At 41.6% G+C, this 20,660-nt stretch overlaps 2 protein-coding genes across 3 annotated transcripts in view; one reads left to right on the top strand and one right to left on the bottom strand.

Moving 5' to 3' along the window:
* The window catches only part of for (cGMP-dependent protein kinase for), a 114,200-nt gene that overhangs the window by 47,055 nt on the left and 46,485 nt on the right, over positions 1 to 20,660 (bottom strand). The window contains exon 1 of one of the 2 annotated variants that reach the window (XM_069124732.1): positions 7,141 to 8,281. The exons of the other annotated variant lie outside the window; for it this stretch is intronic. Coding sequence (XP_068980833.1) covers positions 7,141 to 7,613 — 473 coding nt within the window. The 5' untranslated portion in view covers positions 7,614 to 8,281. Of the gene's footprint in view, positions 1 to 7,140; positions 8,282 to 20,660 lie in introns of those variants that run through there. 2 annotated transcript variants of the gene reach the window in all.
* Positions 17,679 to 20,660, top strand: part of Drgx (Dorsal root ganglia homeobox) — a 39,819-nt gene continuing 36,837 nt past the window's right edge. The window contains exon 1 of the mRNA XM_069124754.1: positions 17,679 to 19,049. The gene's annotated coding sequence lies outside the window, so the exon portion shown is untranslated. The remainder of the gene's footprint in view (positions 19,050 to 20,660) is intronic.

A 20,660-nucleotide genomic window follows, 5' to 3' on the forward strand; every position in this document is an offset into this window, starting at 1 on the left:
ATTGTCTGAGCGTTTACAAATGTAATAATTGGTGGGAAACATCGTCCGGAAAGAAAGGCAGGATGTGGCACGGTTTTGTATTTTAATTCAATTACCTTCCGAGTAGTTGATCTTGATACCTAACGATACATAATAATACTTGCTACGTGAACGTGTTATCGTTCATATCGACAGGACTTTAACGGACGATCTTACGAGTACCTTTCAAAATGCCTAAAAATGATGATAATTCTATAGAGCAGATAAATAAATAATTACGCGAACTGGTTAAACGGTTAAATTTAAATGGCTATTACGATAAATAGCGGAACGAAGGAAACAAGTCCATTTCCTTTGGTCGTTGTATTCTTCTCGACTATTTTTCTCGCATAGTCTTGTAAAAGTCGAGTCCACGATCCATCGGTCGACCGTTTTCTATCAGCACGTGGCCGCTTTTATCGTTGCAGCGTTTCAGTAAATAAGAATCACTGGACACAATAGCGTTTAGGAATGCAAGAGGGAACGATCCGTCTGTTAAGTACGCACGAAGAGTTTTAGCGCACGAGGCCGAGAGTGAGAATGAAAAAGAAAAATACACCGCGGTGAACTCAGAGGTGCAACGAAACGTATCGCGTTTGCGAAGCTAATGCTACACGCCTACCACGGGCGCCAGCCTTAGAAAGTGGTATGCAAGCGTCTGATGAGAGTGCAAGTCTAACGCCAGCTTTAGCTATCAACGAGCGTGTTGTTCGGTTCTTTGACGAAGAATCGAGAACGGTACGAGCTGGTTTGTCCGTAGAACGCGAAAATATTCGGTCGCAAAAATTTTATTTTACATTTTCTACCTACTTTTTTATCACATTTTTAAGGACCACCCTGTATAAAAGTCTATGAATTTGATCATATATATATATATATATAATTAGAAGAATGTTAATACACAACAAAGGAAGGATGTAGCGAGCGCATGAAATTAATTATCGTAAACGAAGTGAAACGTGATCCATTATCTATCAAGAAATAATAGTTAATTAATTGTCAGAGAAATACAGTTTGCTTTAGTCTTTGATCAATTCCGAATTACAATACGTAATTTTTCAATTATTCCTCTTAATTGTACGCTATTTCTATTTCGATCGTCGCACAGATCTAAAGATCGATTTATTTCGCTTGAAGTGTCTCTTTAATCTAAAACCGTCCGATGTTTATGCAAAGAAGGAGCAGATTTTCGATATGCCGAGCTAATATGCCGAACGAAAGCAAACAGTTATTTTTACTTCGATCGCTCCACTCCCACGCGATTATATTTGATCGTTCGCCATTGCTATATTGCAATTTCCAAAAACGGTGCTTCAAGATAAACAAATCGGTGTCCGTTCGCATTAAATGGTTTGTGGAGATCGTAAAACGCGTGATGCGGAATTCGGATTTCTTTATTATCTTATACTATGAATGGCTCAAAAATTCTACATTGGCAAACCAATGTTTCAAAAACCCATCTCAGAAGAATGTATGTATGTTTGAGCGTAATCGAGCGGATTAGGTTCGAATTAAATTCAAATTGCGTTGAATTTATTCTCCGCTATCGAGTCGAATAGCACCTATTGATTTAACGTTGCTTTTATTCGCGATTAAATCTTGAATAGTACTCGATTCGACATTACGAGGATATATGCAGGTACAGTGGAAGACGTTCGTGTTTAGCGAGACTAATGTAACGCCTACCATCAAGCGCCCGCCTTAGAACTTGGAATGTAAATCCGCGAGGGTCTCGCCTAAGCGCCGGCTTCGATACACGCGGCATCGATATCTGCACGCCCACGCGACTCTGCAATCACAGCACGTCCTGCTTATGCCATCAAAATTGCTGGACAAAACGGTGTATTAACATTCACCGACCGAACCATCAAGGAAACGTCTATTTTTGTCACGATTCTGATTCTACGCGTGCACGTGTTTATTGCTTGATTTCGCTTCGCTTTCATGGAGAATATTTCGATTCGCGCGCGGTTTATGCTTCTGTAAGGAGATCGTCCAAGAGAACGAAATTGCGATACGTGAAATTATTGGACCGCTACGATCCGACAACAGTCGTGACTTTGCGTTAAATAATGTGTCGGGTACGCAGAAATTTTATATGTTAGATACATAACACACATAATACGTAGATAAGCGTAAGATACGCAACGGCAAAGACGATCCTTGTAAATTTATATCTTTCGTAATGTTATTAAAATAAAAAAGAAAAGAAGCTGATGTCTATTTAATATTACGCGGAACTTCATAAACAAGTTTTTCTTTCGTATAAGATCTACCCGCTGCCTTCCCGTTTTACTCGTTGTTTCGTCATTTTAACGAAGTTTCAAGGAAGCTTGACACACGGTATAAAATGTCAGGAGTAAGTACTTGTCGGGTACGCAAACTTGAGCTTATGTCGAAACGCCCACAGGCGGCGATAGGACGATTGCCTCGTTTTATAAGAATCGATGGGAATTCAGCACGGTGAAAGTGCGTTTTCAGAAATATGGTGAAATCCCGGCTTTTTGTTGCCGACGACTTGCAGTTTCGATTACAGTGTACGAGCACTTCGAATATTCCACGAGACTCGGCTATTCGGCGTAGTAAATTTGTCTTGTTACGCATCGATTTCACGTGGAATATTTCAACGAATACTTCGAACGCTGTCCACTTTTTTCTATACAGATTGGTTCTAGAAACTGGGCCACCTGTACCTCCGTGGAATCATGCCAGCTCATTTATCGATGAAACTGATCATTCGTCGATTAAATAATTGTCCAACTATTAGAAATTTATATATACCCGAATGTTATCCTTGCGAATATACGAATATACGAAAGAGATATTAAGTATTTCAAAAATGTCGCATTTAGCGACAATCATACGATAACACGAAATTATACAATAAACGAAAAGAAATAAAAGTACATCCGATCATCTCGTTAGACTCGTACTTATAACTTATCTAATTGCAACTGTGAACAAGCGAAACGTATGTAAGTACTCTGTATTTATTGAAAATCGACGAGTTACACCATCGTACGTTCCAAAGCAGGTACATTCGATACGTGAAACTGCATGTAAACTGCACGATTTCTATAATTTTATGGAAATATATATATAATTATAAACCTATCGATATTCGAGCGTTTCTCAGAATTAATATTCATATTGAGATTTTATTAGAGCAGTTACTTCGCTGTTACATGTTTTTCAATTATAAACATACCAACAACGACTCGAATACGACTAAAACTTTTACTTTTATTTCTATATTTAATCGTCGAGAAATTACTGCTCTAACTAATCCCAAAGAGACGATGATGTATCAATAATTTATTAAATACGCGCGCCAAAGGAAAAACGAGCGTGTATTCTATTTCTATCGGGATAATATCCTTAATGGTGTATTTCGAAACACGTCACTTCCACCAGGGCTTATGAAAATAGCTGTACAAGCGACCCTTAATATATACTTGCGCATATTTCAATTACATGCATATATACACATAAATTGTTACGTTTTACGAAATACATGGAAAGAGCAAAGCAATAGCCAAACGTAATGTTAAAGATTAACTAAACGAAGATCCTCCCTGTACTTTATTTATTTCAACAAGACATAGAAAATGTTTCAAGTTAGAAACAGATTTTTCGCAGCATGTTTCCACACGGTTAATGATCAACGATCTTGATCCGTATGCGAGATCGCTTTATACCGAGGAATAATAATTATCGTGAACTTCAATTTTTTCTTGAAAAAATGACGAAACAAGCGTAGATTACACATGCGATTATCAGTATCGGTTTTGTGATTCTTTGTAGCTTGCTCCTCTTGCTCTAATACGTTTCAATGTGTTTATAATTTTATTATCATATTTATTTTTGAATCATCTGATATCATCCGTTGCCAAAATAAATTCCACCGATAACGGGTTCCAATGCTATTTTTAACCATATAGAAATAATTTACTCTTTATACGGATGATAAATTTTCTGTCATCCGGACGAACACGTGTTTAACAAGAATTTTTATCAAGAGTACATAAAACAGTCATAAAAAGGTCATAGGAACCCGTTTACTCTAAAAACATTCGCACCGTTATTCGCGAATTGAACGATCGACGAACCAAATTTCTCTTTTTAATCCCAAGATCAATGCAGAATCGAACCACCCAGTGGTATAAAAGTATTAAACCGAACCAGTAGGAATACGCTGCAAAAGAAGTACCTCTATTTTTATCGTCGTATACATATTTGCGAGCACGTTTTTTCGATCGAGTTCTTACCCAACGTATACTACGTCGCTCTATTATTCAGATAGAGCAGCGTTTAGAATGTTAAATATCTAAGGGATTTGCATATCGAGCATAGAATAATCTATCTTCAATTCGATTTGAAAATAGATCTACGTCTGTTATTCGCTCGTTATGCTGTCCACGTTTGTTATTTTCACTTAATTTTAAACAACTGTGTAAACAAATTGATTCACGAACAAATCGATGATGCCTGTCATATTAGGACGGATTCTTATTCTCGTTATTACTTTGATATTATTCGGATAAAGTTTTTAGACACATTTCGCGTAATTTGTATCGAGTGTAAGATTTAATATCGAATAAAATCACGCCACGGGAGGAAAACGTCAGCCGATCTGACGTGTTTTGTTTCGTTTTTGTTTAAAACAAAAAACTTAGTTTCAGTGAACTCGTGTACGGTGACCTTCGAATGATTCAAGGGCGTGTAATTACCGGAAGTGCAAGCTTCCAACGTATCCAGTAAATAAAATGCAAAGACAACCTGATTTGCGTATACGCAAATGAATCTTGCCTTTTTGCCAAAGTAAAAAACGGATGAAGCTTAACCTTGAACTAACATTGAACGAAAGAAAAGCTTCGCTCTCCTGATCTTGTTGACCAAATGAAACAAAAAAAAAAAAAAAAGAAAAAAGTAACGAAAAAACATTTCTTGTTGCGTTTACACTTCTTAATACTGTCGTCTGCTAAGTCCTGTCTTTCAGTGATCGCTTTGTCGGCACATAATTATTCAAATGATTCTACATACACAGAAAAAAGTGGAGTTTAATGGAAAATAATTGTATACTAATAGCGGTTAGTGATAAATAGCTCTATAATTGTGGATGAGAACATGAATTTAGAGGTAAAGTCATTTTTCTTATCATTTCGATACTGTAATCTTCATATCGTCGTAAAAAGACGACGATTATGCATGAGCAACCCTAAAGGAATGATATAAAATGTCACAGAATTTGAGAATATACCGACATTTAAATAGGAATATATTTTAGGAGGATAAAAGTTCTAGAGGATTCTTTTGCTCTCCCATAACGAAGATCGATAGTTATGACAATAATAATTAACCTGAGTATTTTAATTGAAGCAAAGAACCGTATTAATGAGTTGTAAAATAAATAATCTCAATGATAACCGTAATAACGTATATACAAGTAACATTTAACAATAAAAATCGACATACATATTCCAAATAATTTTAGAAAGATTTTGCTTCGGTTTATGATTTTGTGGCGTGATAGTGTTAAAAGAGAAGTTTACTTTGCCGGAATAAAAGATTCATAGCACTAATAAAGGATCATATCCATGGTAATAGGAATCAACGTAAGTACTCCAATTAACTCGTTGAATAGGCTTTAAATAGATATTGCTCTATTTTAAATGCTCTAAACGTGGTGATATCAGAAGGCAGATTCATCGTTTTACAATAAATGTGTCAATTGTAAAAGCGACTATTACCAATATTATTTTAATACTATGTCGATAGTTTAGTAAAATCCAAAACATTATATTTATCATATATATACGTTTATCGGTCATAGATCAGTCACTAATTCAATTTCTATTGGTTATCGGTCCTTTAAAATACATTTTGTTCGTATCTTGACGTCATATGCAATTTTCCAAAATGACGATATATAGCATGGACCTACTGAAATGTATGCGAATAAAAAGAATGGTCTAAAAAAAGTAAGTTACGGTTCCGAAGTCCAAAAGACACCATTGTGTGTTGAAAAATTTCAAGAATTCGTTACCACCTTGTTTTCTGTCATGTTCGCGTGAAAGCAGCCGCCGATAAAGATAATACGAATTAAAAAAATCCCGTACACGAAGCGTTGTGAAAAACGTCGCTACCAACATATAGAAACGGACAACCGCACACGCATTAATGCAACATCGAAACTAATCGCGAGCCAAATCGAAGGACAAGAGGACGAGAAAACATAACCTGTTACAATTATTGAGCATCATTGATTCGTAGATAACTACGTTTGGAGAATCCGAAAATAAGTATGATATCAGTGTCCGATAAGATGAAAGTACGCAAAACGTAAAAACTATGAATGTAAATAAAGAAGTTTATCTATATCGATTTTTCATATTCCGAGCTACGTTTTCTTTATATCGTTTCATGGAACAAACAAGTAAAACGTGGTAAAACGTAGCGCGAAAAAACATTTGGTCGAAATCGATGTAAAACCTCGCGAAATACGACGGTGTCCGCTGCATAGGAAGCGTTGGAATGGAAAAGCATTGGTTCGTAGTCACATGGTGGTCAGCCAGTGCAAAACGCGTGTACGCGTGTTCTCGTCATAATAAACACGTCCGCGAGCACAGTAGTAGCGCTGGTTGACGTTAGTAAAAATACGTAAAATTCAACCGACTGTCGCCGAACACATCCGAACGTAAATTATTCGCCGACACGTCACAGTCGCCCCAAACAAATAGCAAAAACCATATATTTGAATAGCAACGCGCGTGTCAAAGAGAAAATACGTTAAATATTTTTGAAAGCATCTCGTCCATCGATGACAATCGCGTGAATGATATCTCCATGTTTCTTTGCACCACATCGAAAATCAGTTAAATTACAGCATCAAATCGAACGCGAGCGCGAGTGTGATCGAGTAAAAACGCACGCACATAGACACACGCATGCGCGGCATTAAGTGGCTAACCTACTGCAACTTAACGCACTGTGTCCTATAGAGAGGTAGTCGAAACGAAGGTTATTTCCGTCGTGACGAAAAGGAATGTAACGGCGATCGAAGAAATCATGCCGGTTAACGAGTTTAATCGGTAGAGTAAGAAACGATCGTATGACACCAACCTGTCGCTCTTGTCGACGACCGTCAGCGTAGCGAGCTCCTGGAGCGGTGGTTCCGCGGAGATTCCCTGCGCCCTCTGCTTTCTAGGTCTTGGTTTGGTCGGTGTCAAGGGTGACTTGAAGGGAAGCACACTGAGAAACTTGTCGAGGTGACTCCGTAACTCTTGTATCTCGGCATCACGACGACAGAGAAGCGCCTCGAGCTCCGTGATCTTCTCGTCCTTGACACGCAGCAATTCCTGCAGCTCGCGAAGGGTGCCCATAGCTGTGATCGTGGTCGCTCCGGTGACGTTCGAAATGGCCCTCTGGCCGGCCGCGGCGACCACGGCCACGGCGCCGTGCGTCGGCAGCTGGGAAGCGTCCTCCTCGTCGGCGAGCCGCTGCTGCGTCGACGAGAAGCACAGGGAGTCGAAGCACACGCGCATAGACACGCAGGCGTCGCCGATCGGCACTCTGCACTTGGTACCCTCGTCCATTCAACCCGAACGAAACTACCGCGAGAAGAGAACAGGGCCTCGACGAGGAGCACGACCCGGACGGTGCGTCGTCGGCTCGCTCTACTCCACAATTCCGCGCTCTCCAATGCCGAAGGACCAACCTCCTCTCCACCGTCTCCCGTCACGAACTACCACGATTACCGCCGTCTCGCTCTTTTGTTCTTCTGCATCGTTCTTTCCCTCTCTCTCTCGCTGCTCATCCCCACTCTGCTATTACAACCGATAGCTTTCCTCGTTGCTCCATAACCTCTTTCTCATTGTGTCCCACTCTATCGATCGTGCTCTCGCTCTATAATGTCGTCTTTTCCTAACGTTGCTTGTCACCGTTTCTCTCTTTCTCACTCTCAGTCGATTTCTCCTTCTCGATCTATCGTCTGCGTTCTTCGAACCGTCTATCTTCCTCGCACGTTCTCTCCTTAACGTCGTTACTGCTCTTTATCCCTCGTATTTGTTATCTTCGTTAAGTCTTTCAACGTTTTCTCTTTCCTCTCGTACTTTCTCGTTTCAACGTTTGATATTTCTCGCTTGGATGGTATTGATGATCGTTTCTCTATTCTACGGTATGCGTTATTCTATTCCATTCTCCTTTGAAACGCAGCGCGATGCGGGGGATACAGAACCGAGTCGGCTGACTCGTGTTTCGACTCGACTCGACTGCCATCGTGCGCATCTATCCTTTTCTTGCATAGCATCGCGTGTAGCTTCATTTCTGCCTTGCGCTTCGACACGATTCTTCACGATAGTTCAAATTTACTCTTGGATTGCGCCACGTGACTGGCGCGCCATCTGTACTACTCTTCTCCGTCAAAAATGCTCCGCCGACACGAGCGACTTGTTTATCGGCTGCTCATACCAGATCATAAAAAAAAAACTATAGGCAAATCAAATTCCTTCCTCTATTCGCTTCGTTATGTAGTTAGTGTTTTCTTTAAATCTATGCAATGTTTTTACTGCTTCTATCGTAAAACTTATACATACCTGTGTAATTATTATCTTATCTTTTCTTTTATTTTCTAATAACATCGTTTAAAAATATTCTTTCCTTAGGTTCCAGCGTTGAAATTGTTCGCGATATCGGTACAAAATGTTTTAATGTACTTTCGCATCATAATTCCTCGACATTATTGTACGTATCGTTGTACATTGAAACAATGGTGCCTTTTTATTTACTTTGGATAAGAGTGACTGCATTTTTACGACACACTTCTTGCACATCACGCCACGCAGTGGCTGCATGGAATAATTTTCATAAGCCGTGATTTTATCTATGTCGGTAATTCAGTGCAGCCATCGTCAAGGCTAATAGCGGATTTCGAGTTTGATAACGAAGCACATATGTATATAAATGACGTCTTAAACGATATATCAAGTTTCTTAACATTTCCATTTTATTATTATTGTTTTTATTTTACTTTATGCTTCGACCGTATATCATGAACATAATCCTTGTAAAACAAATAAGGATAAATCGAGGATATGTTATAATATGACTAGGCAAACGTCAAAGGGGACGAAATATGTATCCTTAGCAATAATAATACGAATAATACGAATCTTTTAGGACAGCGTTGCTTTTCACGATCGTTCCACTTTATTGCAAAAAGCAAGTTTTGTCGTTACGTTCGAAAGGCATAAGTTATATCACATATATCAGCCAGTGGCAACTTTCGTAAGTAGAATACGAAGAAACGAGAAACATCCGTGTAATTGCAGTGATATACACATACTCAGAATAGATTCATAAAGCACACAGCAGTTGATCCCGTAGTTTATGTGCGTCAGATTTCTAGAGATGACGCCACGTGGTCCGCTGACCTTATTGCATTACATTATGGTAGTTATTTCGATTGAAACGATTAAAATGACAGCGATCCTACATTAAGGCTTCACCAGTATAATGTTTAAATAGCAAGAATGTATACTTCGTAAATCAGTTGATCAAGCGAATGTACAGCGAGCGCTGTTTTATTGAGTAGCGCGAGAAGCTCGTAAAATAGATCGAACTCGAGAGTTGCTGTTTCTGTTTCATTCATCGAATGGAATTGACAACCAATGAAATTTAATCTATCCTCGTCTCACAAAATTCTTATCGTGACAAGTTCTACTTGAAAAATCACTTCTTAGAAAAACGACGTCGCTTATGAGACATCCTCCCTTTCGTATTGCCAAATCTTCCAACGGATGATCAGATTTATAGTTTGCTCGACTGTATAAGAGTGTAATAATTACTCGCATCTAATTACGCGAATCCAGACAGTGAACCCATTACGCGAATCTTATTACATTTCGTTAAAGTTCATACATTGTTAGGATATACGTAAATCCGCCAAACCGTCTGGATACTTACGAGCGATGATACATATGCATACAAAAGGGAGAAAGGGAGAGACGATTAAATGCGTGAAAATAAATTGAGAGAGCGGCCTCGGGCAGCCGATCGGGCATTGTCTCTGGCGTCTCGATGACTAGTTACCGAGTTATCCCGAATCGAACGCCTGGAGGGAGAGTCCGGCCCGGTAATAGCCAGACTGCTGCTCGGGGAACCGTAATGTCATAATAGAATAGCGATGTTAGTAATAGCATCGCGTTGCACCGGCGTAGGTAACCGGCCGATTGACTGGTTCGCGTAGAGAGAGGCCCAATTTGCATCGCATTGCGTGTATTCGTTACGCCTTGGTCCGCGTGTTCTGCGTCTACGTGCTGTGCGCTCGGTTGTACACGACGGCAGCAACGGTGGCGTCGCCTCGCCGCGCGCATCGGCCATCCCGACGGCTAAACCGCCGCCGTTCCAGCAATCAGCGCCCTGGGAGATCCGTGGAAACCGCGGAAACCCCTAACTCGATTATCGTTTCTGGCATCGTTATCGTTATTAGTCGCCCCATCGGCAGACTAACGGGAAAACGAACTTCTTGCGGTTCGATCCTGTTTCTTCTTTTCACGTTAATTGTTTTTCTTTTCTGCCTTTTCCTTTTTTCTTCTTCTTTTTTTTCTGGTCAAGGCGATTCGTTCTTTGGCGATGACTCTTATCGGTATCCAGTCGGAGAATCGAGTTTTATAGATATTTGCGTAGGAATTCCTTTTGCAATTAGATGCTCGTGTATTTATAGCAATGCCTGTTCTTTTACATCTTGACAAGCCTCAATCCGATTATACGCTTCGTCGATGATTTTGCGCTCGATCGAAAGCTTAACTTCGTTGAATTTATTAGAGAATACGCTTTCGAGAAGTCTACGAATTCTCGAGTATTATTTCCGTTTTCTTAACAAATTCTGTTAAGAATCGTCTTGCTTTGTAATAATCACCGATGTTATCTTCGTGATTACGGTCGCTTCGTTCGATTGGCCAGATATCGAGGTACCGGCAACATAGTATAAAAATGCAGAAGCAACATCTTTACCAACCACCCCCTTGGAGGAACGACGCTTTGATCTCCCTCTTGCCTCCATTGCTGCATTTCATCCCCCCGCGACACTCTTCTGGTTGCCTGGATCCGTCCGCGCCCCTCAAAATATCAACTAAACGATAACCGTATTTATTATTCATTCGGTCGGCTCGTTCGCTGCTCCTCTCGCGGCTCCAATTTTGCAGAGTAGTTTTTCAAAGAATTTCGCGAGCGTGCCGGCGCATCGCGAGCAAGATACACGATGGTAAGATGAAATCGAGGGAGGATGAGATATTTCGCGTACACGCGAGACACGTGATAAGAACCGGAGCAGGTGAATTTGCGTAAGTTTCGCCTAGTTTTGGGATTAAATACGACGCGAGCGTGATGAAATTTCTAGCTTCCTCTTTCTATTCTATGCAATATAGGTCGTATCTATCAGTCAATCGTTGTAAATCGACTAATTATTAATAATTTAATCGGTTATTGATATCAACTCTCTACAAGTAAATCGTTGCTGACCAACGGTCACTGACAAAGACGTGTATATTTATATTTACAATGTATAGCAAATAAACGTATACAGAATTTCAAAAGTTAAACGAGAAAGAACTCGTAAAGAAGTTCCGCTTTCTAACTTCATCGATAAGAGAATTATTGCTTTTTATTGAAAAATTTTCCAAATATTTGGTTTAATTAACGATCGCATAACGTAAAAAAGGCGTTAATAAGTACACCGCGTGTACTTTTACAAATCTTTTGAGACTGCAAAGAATTAACCCGGTTTGCCCGTGCACAAAGTTTTGGTGAAAATAATCTGCGACAAGCTTAATCATATATGATACAACTGATATATTATAAATTGACATAAAACATTTCCTATTAAAATGACATGAATTTAGAGCAGACGAATTATATTCGAAAACGTATTGTTTGCACAGAACATAAAATCCAGTGTAAAATTTAACGCTTCTGATGTAATATTAATCAACGATTAACTTGCATATATCGTACGAGGATCGAATAGAAAATACTTGTAAATTGTAATTGCACGAAGTGCTGTTATAACGTACAGCTAAGTTTCTGTTCGCATGATTTTATATATGACGAAATACATAGTTCTAAAATTAGTAATTTTTCACAGCGAGAAAGATAGGCGATAGACGATAGACGAAACAGAAAACTTCCTTGTTTCTATAAACTTTTCGTAAAGAGTTTAATCGAATGATTCCACTGTATTCACTGTACAGTCGTTAACGATACAACAGAGTGTACCGAAATTACTTAGTTTCATAGTGGAAAAGCTCTCTGCCTCTCTTAAGGCCTATCGCCGTCATACTGGAAATAATTCAATCGTCGTTAGAGAATGGCGCAGTTTCATTTTCGGAATGAAGCTATCGCATATTATGTTTAATCTTGGCTCGCCTCGTCTTCGCGAACCACCGGAACGTCTTGGAAAGCTCAACTAGGATAACTAAGATTAGTGTCGAGCTCGTTGTGCGACAATTCATTTCGCGAAGATATTCGCAAATTGTTTCCTCTCTCTGTGTTAGCGTTACCTCGATATTTATTATTTTATTATCGTTTCCACTTTTTCTTTCTCGATGAATTTAAGAGGTCCTAGCCTCGTTACGTTATTATTTAAAATATATTATATAAAATTGCATGAAGAGATATTAGTATACTTTGGAAAATACGTCATCCTGGTTCACGCTCGATTTCTCTCAAGATTTCGCTCCTCTCAGCTTTATTTTAAAGGTAATGCTCCCTCTCATGTCACAAGTTTATCTTAACTTTACGATTCGTAGACGTCAATCCGCGTCAGAGAAAGACAATTTACGTTCTTCGTGTATTTTTGTTTTTAATTTCTTTATTGCTTCTTACGATATCGATCCTTCTACATCGTGTCGTGCTCGAGTTCCTTCGTGTTTATCTGCAAATTAAAACAGCAAAAACAGCTGCCTGAATTCTCGATTTGCATTACCGTACAACGATAGATAACAATCGAAGTACTCTAAAATACATAAGACGACCCAAAAACTTTTAGATCATCTACGATCCAAAGATAGCAATAAGAGTTAGAATCTACTAAAATGGAACACATGTTCCAGTATCACTCATACAAACAATTTCTCTGCACATTCTACGTTCCTCAAGACGTCAATCTGCGTCAAGAATATCATGCCAGAGTTCTTCGTGCTCTTTCTTTAATTCTACCCCTCTTCTTCCATCATTTCCTGTGCCCTTTGAACGCCAGGACGGCGTCGTTGATCCTCTTCCCGTCTTGCGTTCCCTCTGTGTCCAAGTCCCGGAGGATGAAGGGATCAGAGCAGAAAGAGATATGGATTGACACTCGAATTCCTTCGGTAAAGGATCCACCCTTCGCTCGGTCATTTTTCTTATCCGCCGTGCATCCGAGTCGCGATCTAACAAACTAGATTCATCAAATTCGACACCGATCGTCCATTCACGGCGGTCGTTTGATTTCCCTTCGCGGAAAGGCCGGAGAAAGAGACTCGAAATTCCGAATCCTTACTGCGGTAGGTACTACATTGTTAATCTTTTGGAATATTTTCTGACACTGATGTTTATCAGGTTGCCTCGTAAGTTTCGTATATTTGATAAGATATCTTCGATATCAGACGATAAGAACTGCAGCATCTACTAGATCCATTTGTAAGATTTAAAGGTTCCACCGAATGGCGAAATTAATGCAAAAGAAAATATTTTCATCCCCCATTCGAAAAAGAAGGGGTCGCAGGAATGTGTGAAATATCGAATTCTCCTCCGAGCTGCCAAGTTCCTCGGATGTTTGATACAGTGACACGAGAAACACCGCGCTAAATCATCTGTCGCCCCCCCCCCCCGAATTTACCCCTGCAGCGGCAGAAGCCTTAAGTCTCGACCTGTCTATCCGCCGTCACTCAAGAGCGTTACGACCCGACCCTATGTGGCTTTTCACCCTTAAAACATCGCGTTTACGCCTAATCGCATTTCACCAAGGCAATTTATTAAAAAGACACCGTCTACGTCGACAATCTGACTTTAATGGCAATTTTCGTCGTTGAGTTTGAAACGACACTGCGCGACATTTGCGCGTCGTGGATTTTACTTCGCGATAAATGATAATTCCTCGGATAGGTACGTGCGATTTTGCTAGCCGGAATAACTTTTTAATCGAAAGAGAATTTACTTTACGTTGCGACGAATTTCGATGTTCCGCCTCGTGATTTTTTTAACAGCTACTTACACCTACATTCAAAACTACACAGACGCTTGATCGCACCAAGAATCCTCGCTGCATTTTATTCTCGAATCCATCTCCCAAATGTTCGTTTCGTTGTCGCGAAGTCCCGCTAAAGAGGCAAAACACGAGGGTCGCTTGAGAAAACCGACCACCCTACCAAGAGAAAGAAAAAAAAGAGAAGAGGAGAACGAAGCAAATTGTCGCGATCTCGGTGTCGCGAATAAACCGCGAAACAAAGAGATTCCGCGTAGAAGTGGATGGTAAAAAGGTTGACCCAATAGAAGGGATTATCGAGCGCGGGTGAAAAATAAAAGTACCGAGCAACGAAGCAGCCGATCTGGGAGTCGATCCGGCGTGTTGCGGCAAAGAACGCCAACCCCCTCGCGCGTCTTTCTCAACGTACAACAACCGAGAAGCTTCCAACATCGCCATCGCCACGACCACCATCGGTACTAGGTACAGCGTCGGTACTACCACCACCGCCGCCTTTTGCCCTTCTTCGTTCTCTTTCACCCCGCCAACCCCTTCGCCAGCCACTGTTCCATCCAGCAGCGAAGGCTGGCTGACGTTCCCGCAGGAGGAACATGGCTCCCAGGCACGATCCATCCTTCCAACCTACCCCTCTCGACTCTCTCCGCTCCTCCCGCGGCCCGTTTTCTCCGACACCCCCATCCCCACCGGCTGGTTGGCCCCTCGTTGCATTTTAAATCAAAGCCCCGGAGGTAACGCAATCACCAGGCATCACGACGCTTCCACAATTTTCTACTTTAAGCTACTTTATGTATTAGTACTCCCCCCCTCCCTTCCCCTCGTGGCCGTCCGTCTCGCTTCCTCCGCAGTGGGATCCGCAGCACCCCCAACCCCACCCCCCGCGGCCCCCAAACCCCGTCCATTTCTCGTCTCTTACTGGCAAGCCAAGGCGAGCAGCCACCGCTGCTACATTAGCCCTCTACCGAACCATCCTCGTCCTCCTTCCAACCGCCACCTACTTCTCCGACGGCCTCGCGTTCCAGACTCAGTCTTTTACACTCCGACAGATCCTCTAGCACCCCCGCGGAACACCCCTCTCGGCTCCTAGCTGCGGCGTAACGAGGTTATTTTATTAAACAAGCTCCGCAACCCGCTCGCCGACGCTGTTGGAATTCTGGCTGGACAGAAAGACGAGAACTTAGGAAGAGTTACGGAGTCGAGGTTGAAACGGTGGTTGAATCTCGCGCAGCTACGAGTTACACCTGCGTTTTCCAGTGTTTTTTGACGGCTTAGCTCGCTGTGCATTAATTGCTTTAGCTTTCGTCTTCGCTGGACACAGAATAGTCGATGGAAACGTAAACAGAGAGAGAGAGAGAGAGTAGAACGTTGTTTCGCGATATTTTCTTGCGAGTAATTTTTTACCGTTCTCTATCGTTTTAAAAGCCAGCAAAGCGAAACGATTCGCGAATCTATTCCCTGTCCCCTGTCGCGGAAAGAAAATCATGCCTGTAAACGGTGGGGAAAAATTGGGAATAGATAACCGGATATTTCCAATGGAGTCAGTATCATAGAGGGTAGACTAGCTATACGCGGTATAGGTACTCTATACGTGGTATGTAGTTCGCAAGCGTAGACCGATGTAATCTAGTCATCAGGCAACTTGATTATTCTCCTAACTCAGTCTCTTGCTCTTCCTGTCTCTGTTTCCCTTTCCTCGAATTTAGTACTTCTGTGTTCTCCGATTGCTTCTCCGTCCGTTTTCGCTGTTGTCTTCCCTAATCATTTACTTTCGTTCTCTGCCTATATGTAGCTATTTAGTAGTCAATCCTGATTTCATATAACAGAATTGTACGTATGACCTTATTTCTCTTCTTTAAGTATATTTTAAAATTTTGGTCGTATTTTCTTGTCTCACTTTCATCGGATTTTAATTTCTGCCGGCAAACATATTTGCGTCGTTTCAATTCTATCCACTTTATCCGTTCAACCTTTCTTTATCTTTGCCTATATATCAATTTATCTTCACATTTTCTTCTTCGCTCTCTTCGATTCGCTCTTCTTTATTTCCATAGGTCTCGTCCCTTTCCGTTCCGCTCTGCGTCTTACGTTCTGATCGGCATCGCCTCACGATATTTTCCTATCGCGTTGATTTACGTACGCGCGCTCCCCGGGCATCGCAAATCAGGGCTATCCCCGAAGGGTTGGAAGAATCAAATGGAAAGAGAATATATGGACACGGATAAGTGCGTATTTGATTCGAAAACGTCATCGGCGAAGGCTCTACGTTTTTGCTTGGCGAATATACGAGTATCTTGAATTCCCGGCAAAGCGCAATTCGATAGGGGATGAAATTGGAACCGATCAAGCCTCGAGAAAATTGCGGAAAAATCGAGACGCCCGATTCCTTGTATCAGATTTTATCCACTTCTTTTTCTTCTTTCTCTTTTGTTACTTCTATTGGCCTTGAGACCCGACTCGGTCCAAGGTTGATTTCAATTTTTGTTCATCGAAAGAGATACAACGTTGCTTTCAATTTGAACGGAGCTGACGTTTCTTTCCGTGGTATTAGATCGGTTCGTACGATACGTCGTCCTTCCAAATAGGACTTTCAAAGTTTTTTGAAGTCTTCAGGTAAAAAAATGTCTTCGTAAAGAGAAATAGCGAAGACTCTTACGACCGAGTGTACGATATTCGGACGCGTTTAAACTGTCGAAATACGTAAAATAAAGATAGAAAGGGACAAGAACGACGTAACTCGTGCGTATAACGGATTAATTCGACTCAGTTGCCGAAAATTATAATACGTATCTTAAGAGCCTCTCGGCGAAACTCAAACACAAGAAAGCGTTCAAGTAGGTGCAGAGTGAACCGCGAAGAGGCAAACGTCGTTCACGTCCGTATACGTATATACAAACACGAGTTCTTGCGCTTAGTTGCGAGTTGGCCAAATGTCCGGCATGCAAGAGCCAGGAACGTCGTCCAAGATACGGCCTGAAGGAGGATGAACAGCACGACGCGTTCGTCCTTTCTCGGAGAGGGAGATTGTTCGCGAGCCACGACAGACAAGGATAAACGAAGAGCGACTCGAAGAGGAGAGAGAGAGAGAGAGAGAGAGAGGGGGTGTGGGTCGAGGTGGAGCGCGGCTGATACAAACGAGAGAATCACTATGGACGAGGGGTAAACACGATTTACACCATGACGACTATTGCCTCTCCTCTCGTCCAAAGTGCCTACGCGTAGATGCGAGGGTGAGTTACAACACACGGGGAGACACTCGGGTTGCCCACGGTAGGGATGTTTGTCGTACGCGTTATTTGGCCAATAAAACCACGTGGTGATTCCGCCACCCCCGCGTAAAGCGGTTGCAACGACGCGATCAACTCGGATGGTCGAACAGAGAAGAGAAATCGTAGACCACGCCTCGCGAGTCGCTCGACGCCTGCGTGGTTCCGCCTATCGAACACGCTTTTGCTGCCTGGCCGTCGAAGCGACACCGTATCGCGACACACAATCCAGCTCTGGGACCCTCTTCGACGCCTCGAATCGCGACTCCTCCGGTTTTTCGGCCAACACGATCACGGCCCGCGGATCATACTCGTTCGAACATCACGCAGCGATCGGATCGGTGCAAGCTCCGCTCGTAACATCACAGATGCTGTCGAGAAGGACCCGAGGACTCGACGAGTTAACAGTGTCGAGGACGAGATTCTCTTGGAAAACGTCTTTTTATTTGAAGACTCCGTGTTAGAACTCCAGAGAGAAAGAAAGAGAGAGAGAGAAGAGAGAGAAAGAGAGAGAGAGAGAGAGAGAGAGAGAGAGAGAGAGAGAGAGGGGACGAGGTGATCGAGGACTAGAGGTGAATACCGTTGTAAGATCGTTGGTGTTAAGATTTGTTAGGTGATCCATGTCATCTCGCGTCAGCTGGATGATCGAGAATTCCCGTAGAAGTTTCATTGGAGCTTGATGGAAGGAGGAGTTTAAAGATGGAAGACTTCTCGTAGAAGAATGACTAATTGCTGTGAATAAGGAGGGCTCGTGAAGAAAGTTTGAGGACATTGTTCGAGTAAGTGACGCGTAACGGATACTCGTTTCTTGCGCGTCGATCAGCTGGTTCGACGAAACTTTCGTATACCTCAATTCCGATCGGAAATTCACGTCTGCGATCTTCGGAAACTGTCGGGCATGTGCATCTGCCTCGAGGGCAAATCTAAGGATCGAACAGGTCGACCGAACTTTCAACGACTAGCCACCAAAATTCACGAGAGTCTACAGATACCAATGGAAACAGGCAAACTCCGCCACGTACGTCTCGAACAGTGCGTTTATTAACCGAACAACGATACAATTCAACAAGTGTTTGCGAATCAAAGTGCCGAAGCAAGAACAGAAACCTCAAAGACTCGTTGTCGGTCTGATGTTTCCAAAGTGTCGTCGACGAATATTATCCGCACGTCCAAGTATATATTATCGAAAGTAATAAATAATATACGACGAGAAACTGGTGTCAGTGTTAAACGAGGGCACGAGTAAATCATCGTTGTGTCAGTGATCGGGAAGACTGTAGGGGAACGGTTGGCGGGAAGAGAAGGTTCGGGGTAGATCGTGGATCTCGCGAGCGCGTCGCACGGTAAAGGGGTTCGGAAGGTCGACGGTGATCCGCGAGGGTGCGGAGGTAATCGGGAAAGTGTTGTTCAGCCACGAGTCCAGGATTCTCACCCCCGGAGGCGGTACCATTTCACCCGGGGGCGCGGGGCCGCCCGCGAGCCCTTCTTCGGGACACTATCATCCACCTACGCATAGTCCACCCCTGGTCAAGGTGAGCGATTGATATTCCAACTGTTCCCAACGATCTTCCTTTTCAACTCTTAATCCCAGACTGTACGACTGAGAGGAATCTAAAGTTTTCTTTCCTTACTGCAATTTGACGAACAATTTTAGCATCTTCGGCGCTCGAATTGTAAAAGACGAAAACTTTCTAAAATTTCGTTTTTTGTATAATTCGGTACAATTGGGAAAAAAATACCAGCAGAAAAGGTAGCAGAAGCCTTAGTTCGTCGGACAACGATGATCATAATACAACGTGTACGCATTAACAGAAATTTCAAATATACTCGTGAATTTTTAGTACAGGACATTTTTATCGACGACAAATTTACCAAAGGTTTATTAATAAAGTTTCAACGGACGACTTTTCAGTTGTATACAGCCTCCCAACAATTTTCGCGAATAAATTAATCCAGCAAGGGATTTCCTTAAGTGTAACTGGTTCGTACCAAGCTAATTTACCAGTTTGAACCCGCTATAATAGCATTTGGCTATATTTTCAATTATGTTTGATAGGGTGCTTGAGAAAATTGGATAATATTCGAAAGAATCAAGTGTTTCAATCGTTTCGGTACAATTGTAATGGCAGGAATTGTTAATATCGTATAATGCCTATGCACTTTAATGTGCTTATAAATTACAATCTCCGATAGACAAATACAGTATCATTTCTCATAACTTCTTTGCCGTTACTCGTCCGATTTTGCATTTGATATCTCCTCCTATTTCCCTAAATAAAATAAAATATATCCGAATGGTATATTTCAAGTAATACTTGCCAGGTGATGTTCGCGAGGAGTACTTGCTTATTTACGAACTACGGTAGAAAGTAAACTAACTATAGTTGCAGATCATGGCATCCGACGGATCAGAATCACCGAGTTCGACATCGAATAATTTGATCTCGTTTAAAGTAAACGATATTTTATAGCTATTAGCTGCTATTAATAGCGTTAGCAAACATATTGCAGAAAAATCGATATCGTTGTTTAATTTTGTATCGGGCGAAAGTGTGCGCGCTGTTTCGAAGATGATACCGTTCAATTCATGAATCTTTTCCAACATCATAAAATATTTCTCGTCTTTTTTCGAATTTTTACACTTTGCTGACGTTCGTCGTTTGTCACGTATCAAATCATTGACATTACTGACGCAACGCATCAAAAATATTTACCTCGAATATTTGCAAATGACGCAAGAGCACAAACGGTACTTTGAATCTTTGAATATTGATTCAATGCTTTAAACGCATTTCGACCAAACTATAGTAATTTGCGAATCGTTTAACAATTGTTTATACAGTACCTTTTCGATTCGATATCATTCGACTAAATTTAATCGGTCGAGTAATTTTAACTCCGCGCGTTATTCCCTCAAATTTTCAAATTTATTACGCGTATTTCTCCCGATTGCTATTTCTTCTTTTTTCACTTTTGAATCACTTGTTTCGAAGCCGTAGTACCATCAAAAACAACATTCCACAAACAGCCGAATCAAATGCAACTCAATTTTGCAGGCGTATCGGTCCTAGAGTGAACGCGTCAGAGTATTTAAATTCACCACCACCACAAATATATGCACATTCGACTATTCATTTGGCTCG

This window comes from Bombus flavifrons, chromosome 12 (genome assembly GCF_040668555.2).
Source record: "Bombus flavifrons isolate JBK064 chromosome 12, iyBomFlav1_principal, whole genome shotgun sequence".
NCBI lineage: Eukaryota > Metazoa > Arthropoda > Insecta > Hymenoptera > Apidae > Bombus > Bombus flavifrons.